At 44.3% G+C, this 23123-nt stretch overlaps 1 protein-coding gene across 1 annotated transcript; it reads right to left on the bottom strand.

The window, feature by feature from the left end:
* Nucleotides 1-312: 312 nt before the first annotated feature.
* Nucleotides 313-23091, bottom strand: LOC311145703 (RNA polymerase-associated protein RTF1 homolog). Its single transcript, XM_084181966.1, has 16 exons — nt 22931-23091; nt 21379-21510; nt 20962-21121; nt 20374-20572; nt 17238-17382; nt 16839-17098; nt 16421-16598; nt 16232-16314; nt 15179-15266; nt 14774-14881; nt 14208-14285; nt 13356-13477; nt 10372-10429; nt 7148-7222; nt 5881-6103; nt 313-1733 (listed from the first exon to the last, which is right to left on the bottom strand). Exons 1-16 carry the CDS (start codon nt 23012-23014, stop codon nt 1627-1629), a joined length of 2100 nt encoding a protein of 699 aa, XP_084038092.1. The 5' UTR covers nt 23015-23091; the 3' UTR covers nt 313-1626.
* Between the last annotated feature and the right edge of the window lie 32 nt (nt 23092-23123).

Here is a 23123-nt window from a genome sequence, read left to right as displayed (position 1 = left end):
GGACAGATCATAGTGGTCCCAGCAACTGATGCCAACCGCGTCGCGGGATCAAAACTCAAAAAAGGCAACTAGCTAGTAACCAAACTTTCCAATAGACTTTCAAAACAACAAACTTTGCCAAACCAAGCGCCGCTATTTTCCTCATGAGGGTAGATATTTTGTTTAACTATTGTCAGGTGATCAACTTTAAAATATATTTCATTTTCATTATTGGAACCATGTTACAATGGGAATAGGGGGGAAAAGGGAGGATTTTGAGACTCACTCATTCACTCGTTGGGAGCGAGACAAAACGCAAACGGAAACCAACGGTACGAAACAGTGCCTCTTTATTCTGACGCACTCACTCCAAATTGTATTATTTACATTGCATGCCACAATACAGGAACTGACTAAGTACACAATCCATAACACTTAGAATCTGCTCTGAAAATGAGAGGTAATGGTAGCAACAACAAACAAAAAACTTGAGATTAAAATAAATGGAAAAAAAAAATACTCAGTGATCCATGTAAATAGATACATTAATCCCGTTTATTTTCATAGACTTGAAAAAAGTCACATGTACTGTCCAGGAAGCAGATAAAGGGCCCTGCTGTCTAAGAGGCTCAGGGGTTAAGTTTACCCTAGCTACAGAACCAGGATCAGTTTCTCCTACCCCAATCCGAACCTCAACCATTAGTGGTTGACCCCAGATCAGCGTCTAGAGGCAACTGCACCTCTAGTGAACCGTGCAGGTGGAACTGCCCTCAAATCCAGTCTGTGTCGTTGACGGGGAAATCAGATTCAGTTCGCAGTCCAATAAACTCAAAAGTATTTCAACAATCCAAGTCTTACAAAGACAGTGTCCTTTTTCAAGCACTGTGCCCTGGACACCAAAGGAGTGAACTTCAGATCCGTATGAGGGAGAACCAATGATAGATTTATTTATAAAAACGTAGAAATAACTAAGAAAAAAAACAAACAATTCCAAATATGACTTTGCACATAATAACGCTAAAAAAAGAAAAGGTGGACAACTTTCTTCTAAGAGAGAACCTTTGAGAAAAAAAAAAGTTGTCTTCTCTTAATATTTCCTCTCAGTTTTAAGATGGACAGTCTCTAGTATACACACACACACACACACACACACACACACACACACACACACACACCTCTCAGACACACACACACACACCTCTCAGACACACACACACACACACACCTCTCAGACACACACTCACACCTCTCTCACACTCACTCACACACACACACACACACACACACACACACACACCTCTCAGACACACACACACACACACCTCTCAGACACACACACACACACACACACCTCTCAGACACACACACACACACCTCTCAGACACACACACACACACACACACCTCTCAGACACACACACACACACCTCTCAGACACACACACACACACACACCTCTCACTCACACACACACACACACACACACACACACCTCTCAGACACACACACACGTACACAGGGGTAGAATGGCCAACCAACACATGCAGGTGGTTCTGACTGACTGAGGGCTTAGGCTATCAGATCGTTAGACCAAGCCCCTCCTCTTCCTGTAGTTCTTTAGACCAAGCCCCTCCTCTTCCCGTAGTTCTTCAGATCAAGCCCCTCCTCTTCTTGTAGTCCTCCAGGTTGAGAGACCTGCGCGGAGCACCGTCCTTCACTGCCAGGGTGTTAGCGCTCACTGACAGAGACTTGGCTTCTGAAACACACCGGAGGAACAACATTAGTGTGACATATCTGTTGTTACAGTACAGGGTGAAGTTGCCCCTAGACGCTGACCTTGAATCAGTTTAGCTTTTTCCTCACTAATGGTTAAGGTTGGGATTCGGGGAGGGGTTAGCTGATCCTAGATCTGTCCCAAACTTCACAATGGAAATATTCTGAAATAACTTTTGATTTTTTTAGAAAGTTAAGCTTGAAATTGGCACGGCCTAATGGATTCAACAAACAAAAACACATGTAACTAGCTTTCTTATTGAATCAGAAAATCCACAGTTATTTCTGGTTGTTTATCAAAGTTAGCTGGCTAACTAGGGATGTGCATCTTTCCATTTCAAGACGATTTAGTATCTATATACACGGGCGCCGATACGATAGAGGAACGATACGTTTAGTTTCAAATGATTCTGCGCGATTATGTTTGATTAGAGGAACAAATCAATAAGATGCAATAACATTTGTTGCATAAACACATTTTCCATTAGAATCTGCTGCTGATGGATGTCATGAGCAGAGCCTCGGCTGTCTGTCTCTCTGAGCTGTCTGTCTGTCTGTCTCTCTGAGCTGTCTGTCTGTCTGTCTCTCTGAGCTGTCTGTCTCTCTGAGCTGTCTGTCTCTCTGAGCTGTCTGTCTGTCTGTCTCTCTGAGCTGTCTGTCTCTCTGAGCTGTCTGTCTCTCTGAGCTGTCTGTCTGTCTGTCTCTCTGAGCTGTCTGTCTCTCTGAGCTGTCTGTCTGTCTGTCTCTCTGAGCTGTCTGTCTCTCTGAGCTGTCTGTCTCTCTGAGCTGTCTGTCTCTCTGAGCTGTCTGTCTGTCTGTCTCTCTGAGCTGTCTGTCTCTCTGAGCTGTCTGTCTGTCTCTCTGAGCTGTCTGTCTGTCTCTCTGAGCTGTCTGTCTCTCTGAGCTGTCTGTCTCTCTGAGCTGTCTGTCTCTCTGAGCTGTCTGTCTCTCTGAGCTGTCTGTCTCTCTGAGCTGTCTGTCTCTCTGAGCTGTCTGTCTCTCTGAGCTGTCTGTCTCTCTGAGCTGTCTGTCTGTCTGTCTGTTTGTCTGTCTGTTTGTCTGTGTCTGTCTGTCAATGATGTATACAGTTCCTTCAGAAAGTATTCACACCCCTAGACCTTTTCAACATTTTGTTTTGTTACAGCCTGAATTTAAAATGGATTCAATTGAGATTTTTTGGGTCACTGATCTACACACAATACCCCATAATGTCAAAGTGGAATTACAGTGAGGGAAAAAAAGTATTTGATCCCCTGCTGATTTTTGTATGTTTGCCCACTGACAAAGAAATGATCAGTCTATAATTTTAATGGTAGGTTTATTTGAACAGTGAGAGACAGAATAACAACAAAAAAATCCAGAAAAACGCATGTCAAAAATGTTATGATGATGGATCAACAACATTGTAGTTACTCCACTAGGGCTGACCCCATTTAGTCGACTGAGATCTTTAATCGAGCAGTGGCAAGACAATATACAGGTGCAGCTCAATAAATTAGAATATTGTGGAAAAGTTAAGTAATTTCAATAATTCAATTGACAAAGTGAAACAAAAAGTGAAATAGTTCAAGGTTGTATTTGTTTTAATCTTGATGATTTACGGCTTACAGCTTGTGAAAACCACAAATTCAGTATCTCAGAAAATTAGAATATTGTGAAAAAGTTAAATATTGTAGACTCAAGGTGTCACACTCTAATCAGCTAACTAACTCAAAACACCTGCAAAGGTTTCCTGAGCCTTTAAATGGTCTCTCAGTTCAGTAGGCTTCACAATCATGGGGAAGACTGCTGACTTGACAGTTGTGCAGAAGACAGTCATCAACACCCTCCACAAGGAGGGAAAGCCTCAAAAGATCATTGCTATAGAAGCTGGCTGTTCACAGAGTGCTGTATCCAAGCTGGCTGTTCACAGAGGGCTGTATCCAAGCATATTCATGGAAAGTCGAGTGGAAGGAAGAAGTGGAGTAGGAAAAGGTGCACAAGCAACAGGGATAACCGGAGCCTTGAGAGGATTGTCAAGCAAAGGCCGTTCAAAAATGTGGGGGAGCTTCACAAGGAGTGGACTGAGGCAGGAGTCAGGGCATCAAGAGCCACCACGCACAGACCAAGGAGTGGACTGAGGCAGGAGTCAGTGCATCAAGAGCCCCCACGCAGAGACCAAGGAGTGGACTGAGGCAGGAGTCAGTGCATCAAGAGCCCCCACGCAGAGACCAAGGAGTGGACTGAGGCAGGAGTCAGTGCATCAAGAGCCACCACGCACAGACCAAGGAGTGGACTGAGGCAGGAGTCAGTGCATCAAGAGCCCCCACGCACAGACCAAGGAGTGGACTGAGGCAGGAGTCAGTGCATCAAGAGCCCCCACGCAGAGACCAAGGAGTGGACTGAGGCAGGAGTCAGGGCATCAAGAGCCCCCACGCAGAGACCAAGGAGTGGACTGAGGCAGGAGTCAGTGCATCAAGAGCCACCACGCACAGACCAAGGAGTGGACTGAGGCAGGAGTCAGGGCATCAAGAGCCCCCACGCAGAGACCAAGGAGTGGACTGAGGCAGGAGTCAGTGCATCAAGAGCCACCACGCACAGACCAAGGAGTGGACTGAGGCAGGAGTCAGTGCATCAAGAGCCCCCACGCACAGACCAAGGAGTGGACTGAGGCAGGAGTCAGTGCATCAAGAGCCCCCACGCATAGACGTATCCAGGAAATGGGATACAACTGTCGCATTCCTCGTGTCAAGCCACTCCTGAACCAGAGGCAACGTCAGAAGCGTCTTACCTGGGCTAAGGAGAAAAATAACTGGTCTGTCGCTCAGTGGTCCAAAGTCCTCTTTTCAGATGAAAGTACATTTTGCATTTCATTCGCCAATCAAGGTCCCAGAGTCTGGAGGAAGAGTGGAGAGGCACAGAATCCAAGTTGCTTGAAGTCCAGTGTGAAGATTCCACAGTCAGTGATGATTTGGGGAGCCATGTCATCTTCTGAGGTGTTAGTCCACTGTGTTTCATCAAGTCCAAAGTCAACTCAGTCGTCTGCCAGGAAATGTTAGAGCACTTCACGCTTCCTTCTGCTGACAAGCTTTATGGAGATGCTGATTTCATTTTCCGGCAGGACTTGGCACCTGCCCACACTGCCAAAAGGTACCAATACATGGTTCAATGACCGTGGGATTACTGTGCTTGATCGGCCAGCAAACTCACCTGATCTTAACCCCATACAGAATTTATGGGGTATTGTCAAGAGGAAGATGAGCGACACGAGAGCCAACAATGCAGACGAGCAGAAGGCCGCTATCGAAGCAACCTGGGCTTCCATAACACCTCAGCAGTGCCACGGGCTGGTCGACTCCATGCCACGCCGCATAGATGCAGAGATTCATGCAAAAGGAGCCCCAACCAAGTACTGTACAAGAACATACTTTTCAGAAGGCCGACATCTGTATTACATTTCCTTTTTTCACTGGCCTTATGTCATATTCTAATTTTCTGAGATACTGATTTTGTGGTTTTCATGAGCTGTAAGCCGTAATCATCAAGATTATAACAAATACAGGCTTGAACTATTTAACTTTTTGTGTAATTAATCCACGATATGAGTTTCACATTGTCAATTGAATTATTGAAATTACTTAACTTTTCCACAATATTCTAATTTATTGAGCTGCACCTGTATATACAGTACTAGTCAAAAGTTTTAGAACACCTACTCATTCCAGGGTTTTTCTTTATTTTTACTATTTTCTACATTGTAGAATAATAGTGAAGACATCAAAACTATGAAATAACACATATGGAAACATGTAATAACCCAAAAAGTGTTAAACAAATCATAAAATATTTTATATTTGAGATTCTTCAAATAGCCACCCTTTGCCTTGATGACAGCTTTGCACACTCTTGGCATTCTCTCAACCAGCCTCACCTGGAATGCTTTTGAAGGAGTTCCCACATATGCTTAGCACTTGTTGGCTAACGCATTGATCCTGCTTTGTAGTGGTAGGATCGAACCCCCTATGGTCTGGCAGCAGCACCGACCACACACTACAAATTGAACAATCCCCCTGGAGACGGGGGTTCGATCCCTGAACCCACCACTTTCTGCTTGTGCTTGTTATATACAAATTTGAAATGATCCATCTCACCTGCATTGGGAACCTGTAGGTCGATCTTGACGTCAAAATCGTGCACTTTAAATAGGTCCTCTGAGAGGTCGCTGGTGTTCTTAGTAGGGTCAATGACTTTCAGAGCAGCCTGTCCTGCTCCCCTGCCCATCTCAAACTCTAAGTCCATCTCTTTGCCCGACCCTTCTCCGTACTTCTCATTGAGGTGTTGGAGGATAGCTGCATGGACTGACGGGTCTCTGGCCTGAAACAAAACAAACGTAAATACTGCAGACAGACACACATAACAAGTTATTCTGAATATTATATGAATTCCTTACGTTCAAAATTGCACAGCATGGCTGCATCCCAAATGGCGCCCTATTCCCTAGGGGTCCTGGTCAACAGTAGGGCACTACATAGGGAATAGGGTGCTAGGGGTCCTGGTCAACAGTAGTGCACTACATAGGGAATAGGGTGCTAGGGGTCCTGGTCAACAGTAGGGCACTACATAGGGAATAGGGTGCTATTTGGATCGATGTCCATGTGAACATAAAGAAGAGCTCTTACGTTAGACACCATGGTGGAGAGAGAGAGATAATGACTTACGTTAGACACCATGGTGGAGATAGAGATAATGACTTACGTTAGACACCATGGTGGAGAGAGAGATAATGACTTATGTTAGACACCATGGTGGAGAGAGAGAGAGATAATGACTTACGTTAGACACCATGGTGGAGAGAGAGATAATGACTTACGTTAGACACCATGGTGGGGAGAGAGATAATGACTTACGTTAGACACCATGGTGGAGAGAGAGAGAGAGATAATGACTTACGTTAGACACCATGGTGGAGAGAGAGAGAGATAATGACTTACGTTAGACACTATGGTGGAGAGAGAGAGATAATTACTTACGTTAGACACCATGGTGGAGAGAGAGATAATGACTTACGTTAGACACCATGGTGGAGAGAGAGAGAGATAATGACTTACGTTAGACACCATGGTGGAGAGAGAGAGAGATAATGACTTACGTTAGACACCATGGTGGAGAGAGAGAGATAATGACTTACGTTAGACACCATGGTGGAGAGAGAGAGAGATAATGACTTACGTTAGACACCATGGTGGAGAGAGAGAGATAATGACTTACGTTAGACACCATGGTGGAGAGAGAGAGATAATGACTTACGTTAGACACCATGGTGGAGAGAGAGAGATAATGACTTACGTTAGACACCATGGTGGAGAGAGATAATGACTTACGTTAGACACCATGGTGGAGAGAGAGATAATGACTTACGTTAGACACCATGGTAGGTTTGCACTGCCGTCTAGTGAACGGGTCCATCTGCAGCTTGGCATTCTGTCCCTCAGCCTGACAGAGAAATAGGATATTATAATATAGTCATAATAATAATAGAAAATGTAATGTAATAATAAGTAACATTTTTTGACATTTTAGTCATATAGCAGACGTTATTATCCAGAGCGACTTACAGGAGCAATTAGGGTTAAGTGCCTTGCTCAAGGGCACCGACAGATTTTTCACATAGTCGGCTCGGGGATTAGAACCAGCGACCTTTCGGTTACTGGCACAACGCTCTTACCCACTAAGCTACCTGCCGCCCCAAAGAGTAACAAAGAGTCATACATGTATAAATAATGTACACTGAACAAAAATATAAACACAACATGTAAAGTGTTGGTCCCATGTTTCATGAGCTGAAATAAAAGATCCCAGAAATGTTTCTTCATACGCACAAAAAGCTTATTTCTCTAAAATGTTGTGCACAAATTTGTTAACATCCCTGTTAGTGAGCATTTCTCATTTGCCAAGATAATCCATCCACCTGACAGGTGGCATATCAAGAAGCTGATTAAACAGCATGATCATTACACAGGTGCACCTTGTGCTGGGGACAATAAAAGGCCACTAAAATGTGCAGTTTTGTCAAACAACACAATGCTACAGATGTCTCAAGTTCTGAGGGAGCGTGCAATTGGCATGCTGACTGCAGGAATGTCCACCAGAGCTGTTGCCAGAGAATTGAATGTTAATTTCTCCACCATAAGCCACCTCCAACATAAAAAATTTTTTTTGGGCAGTATGTCCATCCGGCCTCACAACCGCAGACCACGTGTATGGCGTCGTGTGGGCGAGCGGTTTGCTGATGTCAACGTTGTGAACAGAGTGCCTCATAGTGGTGGTGGGGTTATGGTATGGGCAGGCATAAGCTACAGACAACGAACACAATTGCATTTTATCGATTGCAATTTGAATGCACAGAGATACCGTGATGAGATCCTGAGGCCCATTGTCGTGCCATTCATCCGCCGCAATCACCTCATGATAATGCATGGCCCCATGTCACAACGATCTGTACACAATTCCTGGAAGCTGAAAATGTCCCAGTTCTTCCATGGCCTGCATACTCACCAGACGTCACCCACTGAGCATGTTTGGGATGCTCTGGATCGACGTGTACGACAGCGTGTTCCAGTTCCTGCAATATCCAGCAACTTCACATAGTCTTTGAAGAGGAGTTGGACAACATTCCACAGGACAACAATCAACAGCCTGATCAACTCTATGCGAAGGAGATGTGTCGCGCTGCATGAGGCAAATTGTGGTCACACCAGATACTTACTGGTTTTCTGATCCACGCCCCTACCTTTTTCTTAAGGTATCGGTGACCAACAGATGCATATCTGTATTCCCAGTCATGTGAAATCCATATATTTGGGCCTAATTTATTAATTTCAATTGACTGATTTCCTTATATTAACCATAACTCAGTAAAATCTTTGAAATTGTTGCATGTTGCGTTTATATTTTTGTTCAGTATATATACACATACACTACCGGTCAACAGTTTTAGAACACCTACTCATTTAAGGGTTTTTCTTTATTTTTACTATTTTCTATATTGTAGAATAATAGTGAAGACATCAAAACTATGAAATAACACATATGGAATCATGTAGTAACCCAAAAAGTGTTAAACAAATCATAAAAAAGTATATATTTGAGATTCTTCAAATAAGCCACCCTTTGCCTTGATGACAGCTTTGTACACTCTTGGCATTCTCTCAACCAGCTTCACCTGGAATGCTTTTCCAACAGTCTTGAAGGAATACCCACGTATGCTGAGCACTTGTTGGCTGCTTTTCCTTCACTCTGCGGTCCAACTCATCCCAAGCCATCTCAATTTGGATGAGGTCGGGGAATTGTGGAGGCCAGGTCATCTGATGCAGCACTCCATCACTCTCCTTCTTGGTCAAATAGCCCTTACACAGCCTGGAGGTGTGTTGGGTCATTGTCCTGTTGAAAAACAAATGACAGTCCCACTAAGCCCAAACCAGATGGGATGGCGTATCACTGCAGAATGCTGTGTTAGCCATGCTGGTTATGTGTGCCTTGAATTCTATATAAAATCACAGACAGTGTCACCAGCAAAGCACCCCAACACCTCCTCCTCCGTGCATTACGGTGGGAAATACACATGCGGAGATCATCCGTTCACCCACACGCGTCTCACAAAGACACGGCGGTTGGAACCAAAAATCTCAAATTTGGACTCCAGACCAAAGTCACATTTCCACCGGTCTAATGTCCATTGCTCGTGTTTCTTGGCCCAAGCAGGTCTCTTATTATTATTGGTGTCCTTTAGTAGTGGTTTCTTTGCAGCAATTCGACCATGAAAGACTGATTCACACATTCTCCTCTGAACAGTTGATGTTGAGATGTGTCTGTTACTTGAACTCTGTGAAGCATTTATTTGTGCTGCAATTTCTGAGGCTGGTAACTCTAATGAACTTATCCTCTGCAGCAGAGGTAACTCTGGGTCTTCCATTCCTGTGCCGGTCCTCATGAGAGCCAGTATCATCATATCACTTGACGGTTTTTGCGACTGCACTTGAAGAAACTTTCAAAGTTCTTGATATTTTCCGTATTGACTGACCTTCATGTCTTAAAGTAATGATGGTAAGACTGTCATTTCTCTTTGCTTATTTGAGCTGTTCTTGCCATAATGGACTTTTACCAAATAGGGCTATCTTCTGTATAGCCAGCCCCCACCTTGTCACAACACAACTGATTGGCTCAAACGCATTAAGAAGGAAAGAAATTCCACAAATTAACTTTTAAAAAGGCACACCTGTTAATTGAAATGCATTCCAGGTGAATACCTCATGAAGCTGGTTGAGAGAATGCCAAGAGTCTGCAAAGCTGTCATCAAGGCAAAGGGTGGCTATTTGAAGAATCTCAAATATAAAATATATTTTGATTTGTTTAACACTTTTTTTGGTTACTACATGATTCCATATGTGTTATGTCATAGTTCTGATGTCTTCACTATTATTCTACAATGTAGAAAATAGTCAAAATAAAGAAAAACCCTTGAATGAGTAGGTGTGTCCAAACTTTTGACCGGTAGTAAGTAAGTAAATATATATACACTGATTAAAAACATAATTGCACTGTGATGAGAGGTATTTAGTACAGATGGAGGCTGGGATACTTACGACTAGAGCCTTCTCAGATTCCACAATGTTCCAGCTACGATTCCTCTGGTTGATGTAGCTGGAGGAGACATTGACAGGCAGGGAGGTTCATATACAGGTTTGATACCATTCCACTGATTCCTCCCTAATTAAGGTGTCACCAACCTCCTGTGGTATACAGTGCATTCGGAAAGGATTCAGACCCCTTGACCTTTTCTACATGTTGTTACGTTACAGCCTTATTCTCAAATTGATTAAAATTGTTTTCCCCCTTATCAATCTACACACAATACATTTACATTTTAGTCATTTAGCAGACGCTCTTATCCAGAGCGACTTACAGGAGCAATTAGGGTTAAGTGCCTTGCTCAAGGGCACCGACAGATTTTTCACCTAGTCGGCTCGGGGATTAGAACCAGCGACCTTTCGGTTACTGGCACAACGCTCTTAACCACTAAGCTACCTGCCGCCCCACAATACCCCATAATGACAAAGCAAACATGTTTTTAGAAATGTTGGCACATTTATAAAAAAAATATCAAAAATCAAAATATCACATTTACATAAGTATTCAGACCCTTTATTCAGTACTTTGTCGAAGCACCTTTGGCAGCGATTACAGCCTCGAGTCTTCTTGAATATTACGCTACAAGCTTGGCGCACCTGTATTTGGCGAGTTTCTCCCATTCTTCTCTGCAGATCCTCTCAAGCTCTGTCAGGTTGGATGGGGAGCGTTGCTGCACAGCTATTTTCAGGTCTCTCCAGAGATGTTCGATCGGGTTCAAGTCTGGGCTCTGGCTGGGCCACTCAAGGACATTCAGAGACATGTCCAGAAGCCACTCCTGTGTTGTCTTGGCTGTGTGCATAGGGTCGTTGTCCTGTTGGAAGGTGAACCTTCACCCCAGTCTGAGGTCCGGAGCACTCTGGAGCAGGTTTTCATCAAGGATCTCTCTGTACTTTGCTCCGTTCATCTTTCCCTCGATCCTGACTAGTCTCCCAGTCCCTGCCGCAGAAAAACATCCCCACAGCATGATGCTGCCACCACCACGCTTCACCGTAGGGATGGTGCCAGGTTTCTTCCAGACGTGACGCTTGGCATTCAGGCCAAAGAGTTCAATCAGACCAGAGAATCTTGTTTCTCATGGTCTGAGAGTCCTTTATGTGCCTTTTGGCAAACTCCAAGCGGACTGTCATGTGCCTTTTACTGAGGAGTGGCTTCCGTCTGGCCACTCTATCATAAAGGCTTGATTGGTGGAGTGCTGCAGAGATTGTTGTCCTTCTGGAAGGTTCTCCCTTCTCCACAGAAGAACTCTGGAGCTCTGTCAGAGTGACCATCGGGTTCTTGGTCACCTCCCTGACCAAGGCCCTTCTCCTCCGATTGCTCAGTTTGGCCGGGCGGCCAGCTCTAGGAAGAGTCTTGGTGGTTCCAAACTTCTTCCATTTAAGAATGATGGAGGCCACTGTGTTCTTGGGGACCTTCAATGCTGCAGAAATGTTTTGCTTCCCTTCCCCAGATCTGTGCCTTGACACAATCCTGTCTCGGAGCTCTACGGACAATTCCTTCGACCTCATGGCTTGGTTTTTGCTCTGACATGCACTGTCAACTGTGGGACCTTATATAGACAGGTGTGTGTCTTTCCAAATCATGTCCAATCAATTGAATTTACCACAGGTGGACTCCAATCAAGTTGTAGAAACATCTCAAGGATGATCAATGGAAACAGGATGCACCTGAGCTCAATTTCGAGTCTCATAGCAAAGGGTCTTAATTCTTATGTAAATTAGGTATTTATGTTTTTTTATTTTTAATACATTTGCACACATTTCAAAATACCTGTTTTCGCTTTGTCATTATGGGGTATTGTGTGTAGATTGATGAGGATTTGTATTTATGTAATCCAATTTTAGAATAAGGCTATAACTGAACAAAATGTGGAAATAGTCAAGGGGTCTGAATAGTTTCCGAACGCGCTGTAGACCGACAGAGAAACATCAGAACTTGTCCTGTAAACCGCAGTACATTATTTAACTCTTACACTACCCACATTTCCATCCACAGCTGTTATGCGAGTTAAGTCATACCGTATAAAAACTAAAATCACAACAGCTGTGATGGAAACAGGAAGTTTCGGTACAATTATGAATGCCGACAGATAACTTGTTCGTTCGACATGGTGGGATTTTTTTTGTTGGTAAAAATGAACTATGCGAGAAATGTCAGTGGAAGCGCTTTTAATGCGCAAATATTTATTTAATAACCATCATATGGAAGTAGACTTGGAGTCACCTGATGACATGGAGTGTGGTCCTCCCACTACGACTCGGGAACGCATGCAGTTTATTAGGCTAAGTTATGATGAAAGTGCACGTTGATGAGGTTGATGATTAAAACATTTTTTTTATATAAAAGGTCTTATTCTGGTGACGTGATGATCGATGCTTGACTGCCGTTTGACTAATATTCTCGCTCTTATCCATAATAATCAAAATCACGTAGACTAGTCTACCCGCACCGCACAGGTTGTTGTCAAACAGATTAAAAACGGGATAGTTAGTGTTAGCTACCCCCATAGACTTCCAGTCATTGCGCTAACACTAGTTAGCAATGGCTCCAGAAACGACCTTCCAACTGCACGCAGAGACATCAAATAGTATCCGTGAGTTTATCTGACTCTGGGTAAAGTAGGAAAATTGCCTAAATGTCAAACTATCCCTTTAACAAGTTGTGAAGATGACATTTAATTGAATTCGATGCCTCTTCACTTAAAACATTGTAAATGTGTGATTTTGTTCCATGCTTGTTTCATTGGGCGCAAATTGGATCTTCCTAAGCATGTACATTTATCAACTTCACCTCCCAACAGTTTCAAGTGTTTGGTACAGCCAGCTGCGTTACACAAGTGATGTGTTTCTACGCAGGTCATCGTATGAAAGGTTTTTAAATCAAAGCCGCTAACCAAAATGAAGTTTTATTATTATAAAATACAATATGACTATTGTGTTACCTGATGGCAGAGATGTTTTTGGTCCTCTGCCTGTCCAGATGCTCTGCCCTCTCCTCCAGCTCGTTCAGTTGGTCCTGGATCTCTTTGGCTCGGTCTCCTTCACCACTCTCCTCTGCCATGGCCTAGAGGCAGTCTCAAGTCAAGTTCATTTGTCATGCACAGGATACAGAGTACAACGAAATGATGACCTGCAGGTTCACACCGGACACCATAGCAACAATAAATGGAATCAGAAAATAAAACTAAATGGAATAAAAATAGAGTTTACACGCACGCGTATTCAAACATCGTACACGCACGTTAAAGCACGCGTATTCAAACATCGTACACACACATTAAAGCACGCGTATTCAAACATTGTACACGCACGTTAAAGCACGCGTATTCAAACATCGTACACACACATTAAAGCACGCGTATTCAAACATTGTACACACACATTAAAGCACGCGTATTCAAACATTGTACACACACATTAAAGCACGCGTATTCAAACATCGTACACGCACATTAAAGCACGCGTATTCAAACATCGTACATGCACATTAAAGCACGCGTATTCAAACATCGTACACACACATTAAAGCACGCGTATTCAAACATCGTACATGCACATTAAAGCACGCGTATTCAAACATTGTACACGCACATTAAAGCACGCGTATTCAAACCTCGTACACACACATTAAGGCACGCGTATTCAAACATCGTACACACACATTAAAGCACGCGTATTCAAACATTGTACACACACATTAAAGCACGCGTATTCAAACATCGTACACGCACGTTAAAGCACGCGTATTCAAACATCGTACACACGCGGTACACAGGAGATGTTTCTTTATCTACCTTATCTTTGAGTAGTGAAGTTTTCTTCATGGCGTAGTTGGAAGGCGCCTTTCGGAATCTGTCTTTCTCTTTTACAATCTGTGGATCAACAAACGAAAGTTCAACATTATAATGAGCGTACACAGATACATAATTAATACGGCACAAAGCAGGCATGACAGGTAAATAAGCCTGTACAAATGAGACCGATCCTGCGTCCCAAATGGCACCTTATTCCCTATATAGTGCACTACTTTAGACCAGAGAATGACATCCTATTCCCTATATAGTGCACTACTTTAGACCAGAGAATGGCACCCTATTCCCTATATAGTGCACTACTTTAGACCAGAGAATGACATCCTATTCCCTATATAGTGCACTACTTTAGACCAGAGAATGGCACCCTATTCCCTATATAGTGCACTACTTTAGACCAGAGAATGGCACCCTATTCCCTATATAGTGCACTACTTTAGACCAGAGAATGGCACCCTATTCCCTATATAGTGCACTACTTTAGACTAGAGCCCTATGTGCCCTACATAGGGAATAGGGTGCAGTTTGGGACGCACACAGATACTTACATCCTCGATGTCTTTGTCGTTGAATTTATAGTTGCAAGCCTCTTTGATGGCCTGTTCCTTCTTATTGATCTCATCTAGAGTGGGAACCTGCATACTGGCTATGATCATCTGTAGACGGAGGGGGAAAACGTCAAACAGGTTGAACACCCCACAACAGACTCTTCTCTACGACAGGCCTGACATAACCTGGCATAACAGAACCCTGCTTCTCCATGAGCCATCCATCCAAGATCCACAACATTCATCTTTCCATTCACTTTGGATATTCCTTGGTCTGTTGTTACAAATCTTGCAGTCTACCAGGAGGAATTAAAGCAACCATGCTCCTCTATCCAATCAGCATGTTCCCCACTGGCACTTCCTCAAGTCAACCATCCAATCAGCATGCTCCTCCAGTCAACTCACCGCCTCCTTCCACTTCATGAACTCGTTTTCTGTGAACTCCTGATTGGACACAAACTCCAGTCTGAAGACTCGGGTGTCACCACCATGCCTAGAGGAGAGAGATATGGGACAGAGCACAGGGAAACCGTCAGCACAGGGATACCGTCAGCACAGGGAAACCGTCAGCACAGGGAAACCGTCAGCACAGGGATACCGTCAGCACAGGGATACCGTCAGCACAGGGAAACCGTCAGCACAGGGAAACCGTCAGCACAGGGATACCGTCAGCACAGGGAAACCGTCAGCACAGGGAAACCGTCAGCACAGGGAAACCGTCAGCACAGGGAAACCGTCAGCACAGGGAAACCGTCAGCACAGGGAAACCGTCACAGAAGGTGAGACAGAAGGAGAGAAAGAGTCAGAGGAGGAGGAGGAGAGAAAGAGTCAGAGAAGAGGAGGAGAGAAAGAGTCAGAGAGGAGGAGGAGGAGAGAAAGAGTCAGAGAAGAGGAGGAGGAGAGAAACAGTCAGAGAGGAGGAGGAGAGAAAGAGTCAGAGAGGAGGAGGAGAGAAACAGTCAGAGAGGAGGAGGAGAGAAAGAGGAAGAGAAGAGGAGGAGAGAAAGAGTCAGAGGAGGAGGAGGAGAGAAAGAGTCAGAGGAGGAGGAGGAGAGAAACAGTCAGAGAAGAGGAGGAGAGAAACAGTCAGAGAGGAGGAGGAGTAGAGAAAGAGTCAGAGAGGAGGAGGAGGAGAGAAAGAGTCAGAGAGGAGGAGGAGGAGGAGAGAAAGAGTCAGAGAAGAGGAGGAGAGAAACAGTCAGAAGAGGAGGAGATAAAGAGTCAGAGAAGAGGAGGAGAGAAAGAGTCAGAGAAGAGGAGGAGAGAAAGAGTCAGAGAAGAGGAGGAGAGAAACAGTCAGAGAAGAGGAGGAGAGAAAGAGTCAGAGAAGAGGAGGAGAGAAAGAGTCAGAGAAGAGGAGGAGAGAAACAGTCAGAGAAGAGGAGGAGAGAAAGAGGAAGAGAAGCCAAGGGTAGCAGCAGGTAAGAGCTGAGCAGTTTTAAATGAAGGATGCCGTACCGTAACTGTAGTCCTTTGTTGGTCCGGGTCGTCCCCAACTGGTAGACTTTAGCCGTCTCTACCACGTCAACTATTTCAGCCACCTTATCACAGGGAATTACTCATTATTGTTAAATGAGGTGAAAAGGAGAGTGGAGTAGGACTTTAATCTGGCTCAGGGAAACTGCCCCAATAGATGCATGTCCTTACCCTGTAAACTGGTTTGCTACTACTGTTCCCAATGCCAATCCGTACGAAGCAGCCGCTCACGGTCTTCTGGAAGAAGGGCATGTGGCACCAGCGCTCCAGCTTGTGTCGGGACAGACGGACACGGTTCAGCTCGTCTGGCAGTGACACGGGCTGAGACTTTGGTGGCGTCTCCTCTTTCCTGGACCATCCCAAGACAGAAAACATAGAAGCATTGGTCATCGATCGTTGGTCAATCAATGGGAATGGGAAATCTTCAAGGCCAAATTCAACATACAGTAATATAGCTCTATCAAGGAAGACAACTACTAATGTGCTGTGTTGAACTCCAATACTACCAGTAACCCTTGTACTTTTTAAAATCGTACAAATTGTTTTACACCTAAATAAATAAATCCACAGCTGTTGGATAGATACTCACTCCTCGTCTTCGGAATAAGATGAAGAGCGTGAACTGCGATCGCTCTTTACTGAGGATTTGTCGTCGTCCTCCTCCTCCTCCTCTTCCTCCTCATCGTCGGAGTACACCTCGCTGGTCTTCAGAGGCTGGCGTTTGGCCAGGAGCTCAGCCGTCCTGGTCTTCTTCTTCTCCCGCTCTGCTTTCAGTTCCTCCATGGCCTGAGACTTCTTATCCAGCTTCTCATCCCGTTTAGTCCTCCTCTCCTTGTTGTGAGACATAACCTAAAAAAGGAGAACGCAGTCGCAACGTACCGGTAAGGACTACGGAAACACAATATTACTGAACAAAAAAAAAAGTTGTGTGTTGTTTAAAAACATACTTTTAGAATTGTTTTTTTTTAAAGGTTTGGGATGAACTCACCACTTGCTGGTCCTGGTGAGTCCTGTCTTCATGATGAGCGCCGGACGCTCTCTCTCTTTTCTTCTTCTGTTCTTCCTCATGTTTCTTTTTCTTTTCCTCTTTCTCCTTCTTCTTCGCCGTCTTCAGTTTCTTTTTAATTTCAAATCTGACAGAAGAAGACAGACAGTGTCAGGGAGGTGTTCAATTATGACATATACATAGCAATAATCAAGGGATAGTCATTCATTTACATCTATCACAGTCTACTAAATCAGGCAATTACAACAATTACAGGGATTTCAAACTCATGAATGTCTGGTATATATATCTCACACACACACACACACACACACACACACACACACACACACACACACCTATATATACATACTCTGAACAAAAATGTCAATGCAACATGCAACAATTTCAAAGATGTGACTGAGTTACAGTTCATATAAGGAAATCAGTCAATTCAAATATATTCATTAGGCCCTAATCTATGGATTTCACATGACTGAGAATAGATCACAGATACCTTTTCTTTTTTAAGTAGGGGCGTGGATCAGAAAACCAGTCAGTATCTGGTTTGACCACTATTTTTGCCTCATGCAGCACACGACATCTCCTTCACATAGAGTTGATCAGGCTGTTGATTGATGTCCTGTGGAATGTTGTCCCACTCCTTTTCAATGGCTGTGTGAAGTTGCTGGATATTGGCGGGAACTGGAACACGCTGTCATACACGTCGATCCAGAGCATCCCAAACATGCTCAATTGGTGACATGTCTGGTGAGTATGCAGGCCATGGAAGAACTGGTACATTTTCAGCTTCCAGGAATTGTGTACAGATCCTTGCGACATGGGGCCGTGCAACATGAAACATGAGGTGATGGCGGCGGATGAATGGCACGACAATGGGCCTCAGAATCTTGACACGGTTTCTCTGTGCATTCAAATTGCCATCGATAAAATGAAATTGTGTTCGTTGTCCGTATGCCTGCCCATACCATAACCCCACCATCACCATGGGGCACTCTGTTCACAACGTTGACATCAGCAAACCGCTCGCCCACACGACACCATACACGCTGTCTGCCAACTGCCCGGTACAGTTGAAACAGGGATTCATCCATGAAGAGCACACTTCTCCAGTGTGCCAGTGGCCATCGAAGGTGAGCATTTGCCTACTGAAGTCGGTTATGATGCCGAACTACAGTCAGGTCAAGACCCTGGTGAGGACGACGAGCACGCAAATGAGCTTCCCTGAAATTATTCGGTTGGGCAAACCCACAGTTTCATCAGCTGTCCGGGTGGCTGGTCTCAGATGATCCCGCAGGTGAAGAAGCTGGATGTGGAGGTCCTGGGCTGGCGTGGTCACACGTGGTCTTCAATTGTGAGGCCGGTTGGATGTACTGCCAAATTCTCAAAAACAATATTGGAGGCGGCTTATGGTAGAGAAATTAACATTAAATGATCTGGAAACAGCTCTGGTGGACATTCCTGCAGTCAGCATGCCAATTGCACGCTCCCCTCAAAACTTGAGACATCTGTGGCATTGTGTTGTGTGACAAAACTACACATTTAAGAGTGGCCTTTTATTGTCCCCAGCACAAGGTGCACCTGTGTAATGATCATGCTGTTTAATCAGCTTCTTGATATACCACACATGGCAGGTGGATGGATTATCTTGGCAAAGGAGAAATGGGATGTAAACAAATTTTTGCACAAACTTTGAGAGAAATAAACTTTTGGTGCGTATGGAAAATTTATGGGATCTTTTATTTCAGCTCATGAAACATAGGACCAAAACTTTTCATGTTGCGTTTATATTTTTGTTCAGTGTACACACAGATATAGTGTACAGTGCATTCGGAAAGTATTCAGACCCCTTTACTTTTTCCACATGTTGTTACGTTACAGCCTTACTCTATTCTAAAATTGATTAAATAAATAAAAATCCCTCATCAATCTACACACAATACCCCATAATGACAACGTGAAAACAGGTTTTTAGATTTTTTTGCAAAGAAATATCTTATTTACATTATTATTCAGACCCTTTGCTTTGATACTCGAAATTGAGCTCAGGTGCATCCTGTTTCCGTTGAGCATCCTTGAGATGTTTCTACAACTTGATTGGAGTCCACCTGTGGTAAATTCAATTGATTGGACATGATTTGGAAAGGCACACACCTGTCTATATAAGGTCCCACAGTTGACAGGGCATGTCAGAGCAAAAACCAAGCAATGAGGTCCAAGCTCTTCCTAGAGCTGGCCGCCCGGCCAAACTGAGCAATCGAGGGAGAAGGGCCTTGGTCAGGGAGGTGACCAAGAACCCAATGGTCACTCTGACAGAGCTCTAGAGTTCCTCTGTGGAGATGGGAGAACCTTCCAGAAGGACAACCATCTCTGCAGCACTCCACCAATCAAGCCTTTATGGTAGAGTGGCCAGACGGAAGCCACTCCTCAGTAAAAGGCACATGACAGCCCGCTTGGAGTTTGCCAAATAGCCCCTAAAGGACTCTCAGACCATGAGAAACAAGATTCTCTGGTCTGATGAAACCAAGATTGAACTCTTTGGCCTGAATGCCAAGCATCACGTCTGGAGGAAACCTGGTACCATCCCTATGGTGAAGCATGGTGGTGGCAGCATCATGCTGGGGGAATGTTTTTCAGCGGCAGGGACTGGGAGACTAGTCAGGACGAGGGAAAGATTAACAGAGCAAAGTACAGCGAGATCCTTGATGAAAACCTGATCCAAAGCGCTCAGGACATCAGACTGGGGCGAAGGTTAACCTTCCAACAGGACAACAACCCTAAGCAGGAGTGGCTTTGGGACAAGTCTCTGAATATCCTTGAGTGGCCCAGCCAGAGCCCGGACTTGAACCCGATCAAACATATACACACACACACACACACACACACAGACTAACAACTCTCCTGCCCAACGATAGTCTCACTCACAACTCTCCTGCTCCTCCTAGTCGCACCTTAAATTCTTCATATGAATAAATGAACTAGCAACAATACAATAAAGTTCTCAAGCAGACCCGGCTCTGTACTGAAACGACCACTTTTGCTTCTTAATCCAGGACTAGGCTAAATCTGTGTCCAGGAGACTGTGCCTTATAGTTCCAACTTCCTGCAGTAGTCTCACCTCCTCTTGAGCACCTCCCTCTTCTCTATCCTGTTAAAGAGCTCCTGCTCCCTCTCCTTCTCCGTCATCTGCTCCAGCCGAGCCCTGTCCTCCTCGTCCCCCATCAGGTCCTCTCCGTAGCCGTCCCTGAACACATCGTCCTCGGACGAGGAGTCTGAGCTGGAGGCAGAGCTGTTGCTCTCGGAGTCAGACACCTCACCTGGAGGAGGAGACCGTTACATAATTAGATAGATAAGAGCACTAGAGAGATGTTTATCTGAATGTGTCTTTATGTCATTCCTCGTTTCCTATCGTCTGGTGGAGGAGAACATTACATGGAGTTAGTTAGCATTTTAGTTGGTAGATACACAAGAGTCAAATCAACTGTTGGTCAAATTAACCACTGGCAGCGATCAACCACTCTTGGGGTCTATCTCAATTCGTCTTTCAAAGATCCCTCGCATCCCATCTCCTCACGCGTATAGGAGGAGAAGACCCAAGGTCTCTCCCCTCGGACCATCCTCTCCAATGTGTTTTGAGAAGGAGCGTGGTTGAGAAGTATAGAGGAAAGATGAATTGAGAATTAGCCCGGGTCTCAGGACAACGTACCCTCCTCTGGGGCAGAGCTGTCGGCAGAACTGTCTCCGCCAGAACTACCGGACGATGCTGCTTTATGAACCCTCTTCTTCGCTGCCTCTTTCTTCTTTTCTGTTGCCGTCGGTTTCCCTGGCTTGACCTTCTTTTTGACTTTAGGACCACCGGCGGTCCACTATGTGAAAACAACGTACAAATCAAATCAGTAAACACAATGTTGTCACGTGGAGCATCAAGGACTGTATGAAAAATATAGTGTAATAACATCACTCTTTCATGCCACTAGTATAAGGGCTGGTTTCCTGGACCCAGATCAAGCCTAGTCGGGGAATAAAACATTATTTATAAAGGAGATCCTCGGTTGAATATGCTTCTTAGTCCAGGAAACCAGCCCTAAGGAGATCCAACTAGATGTAGAGAGGAGATACATACCTCATCGTCACTGTCTGATGTCTCGGAGTCTGACGAGGCTGCTGGCTTGCTGACTGGCTGGTCATCCTGCTGGTTATCCTGCTGGTCATCCGAGTCCACCCTCTTCCTCTTGGTGGCCAGAGACAGAAGCTCCTGGGTGCCACAGGGTGAGTGACAGAGGTGAGTGCCTGAACTCCTGATACAGTGTATCAAACAGACACAAAGTGGAGAAGCTGACATCCTATTATAAAATATGTGGGGGTTAACAGTTAATATGGATTGAGACGGAATCCCCGGTTGCCACAGGGTGAGATACACAAGACAGAGGGGTAAGTTTAAAGCATGGCCGATTGTGACTGAATAGGCCTACACAGTGATACATAATGTTCTCACACCCAGATAGGTAGAATAGGGGAGGAGCTTTCATCCTGTATAACATAGATATTTTCAATAGTTAGTATGGATTGACTTATACAGGATGAATTCTGCATGGCCTGCTCAGAGGACAGCAGAATGCGTCAATGGCGGTAAAATGTTAGTTGACTGACAACATACATCTGTTACAGTATATTTATAGAGGCTGCTGCATGTTAGGAAGCATTATAGTACTACAGTAGTCGATGATTAATAGTTTTATCAGTCACTTACTTTTATTATGTTGTCTTATTTTACAGTGAGAAACTTAATATAATAATAATAATAATAATAATATGCCATTTAGCAGACGCTTTTATCCAAATATAAAACGTGCATACATTTTTTTGTGTATGGGTGGACCCGGGGATCGAACCCACTACCTTGGCGTTACAAGCGCCGTGCTCTACCAGCTGAGCTACAGAGGACCACTTAACTTATTCTACTTTAATAGGGTGCTGTGTAAATAACAAATACGAGCCATCATTGGGTAATATATCTCCTGTTAAAGCTTGTGTCAATGTTTAATTGTATGTTTATCAAAACAAACAATTTAATCAACAGGCCGAATTGTTAGCTACCAAGTTACCAACATCAACATTAATGAGTTGCTAACTACCTAACTAAGTTAACTTAACTTAGTATTAGGTGGTTTAATACCACGCTAGCAAAGATAGCTAGCTAATTATCATCTTCACTGCGGCAAGTAAGGCTATGCTTAATCTACGATTGACATGTTTTTAATAGCACACCATTGGCTGTCCAGTAACAGGACAGGCTATCCTACAACACATTCCTCCGACGCTAACTTTAGCTGGCTAGCTAACGTTAGCTAGCTGTTTTGTCAACACCAAAATAGAACTTCAGCTGCGCCCTTCACGTAATGCAGAAAATAACGTTATAAATCAGTAGGTCGCTGTATTCTTTGATTACCAAATTATCACAACACATGAGATTATTGTTGCCACATGATACTATAAACTGGAACTGAATAAAGCCAATAAAACGTCAGGCCTATGGCGCGGTGTTTTCCTCCAAACTCAAGGCACAGCTAGCTAGCTAGCTATCGTTACCTAGTTGGTTAACCCAGACTGTTCTTAGCCAGCTGTCAACGCCGCGGGCGGAAAACACATCGAAACCAGACAAGTTGCATCCTCACCTGATCTAAATTATCATCACTAGCGCTGTCTTCAGAGTCAGAGTCGATAACGACTCGACCTTTCCGCTTCTTTACATTCACCATGATTAGCTTATCTGGTCGTCTGTGTGCTAGCTAGCTAGCTCCGCAGTCCTCCACACAGGCGCGATACAACTGAGCATGCGCCGCGACTTGAGGACAAGCGGTGCAAAAA

The sequence above is a fragment of the Coregonus lavaretus genome (genome assembly GCF_964263955.1).
Source record: "Coregonus lavaretus genome assembly, chromosome: 18".
Classification (NCBI taxonomy): domain Eukaryota; kingdom Metazoa; phylum Chordata; class Actinopteri; order Salmoniformes; family Salmonidae; genus Coregonus; species Coregonus lavaretus.
Note: the sequence above shows the minus strand (reverse complement) of the source record. Positions and strands in the feature narration are given on the sequence as shown.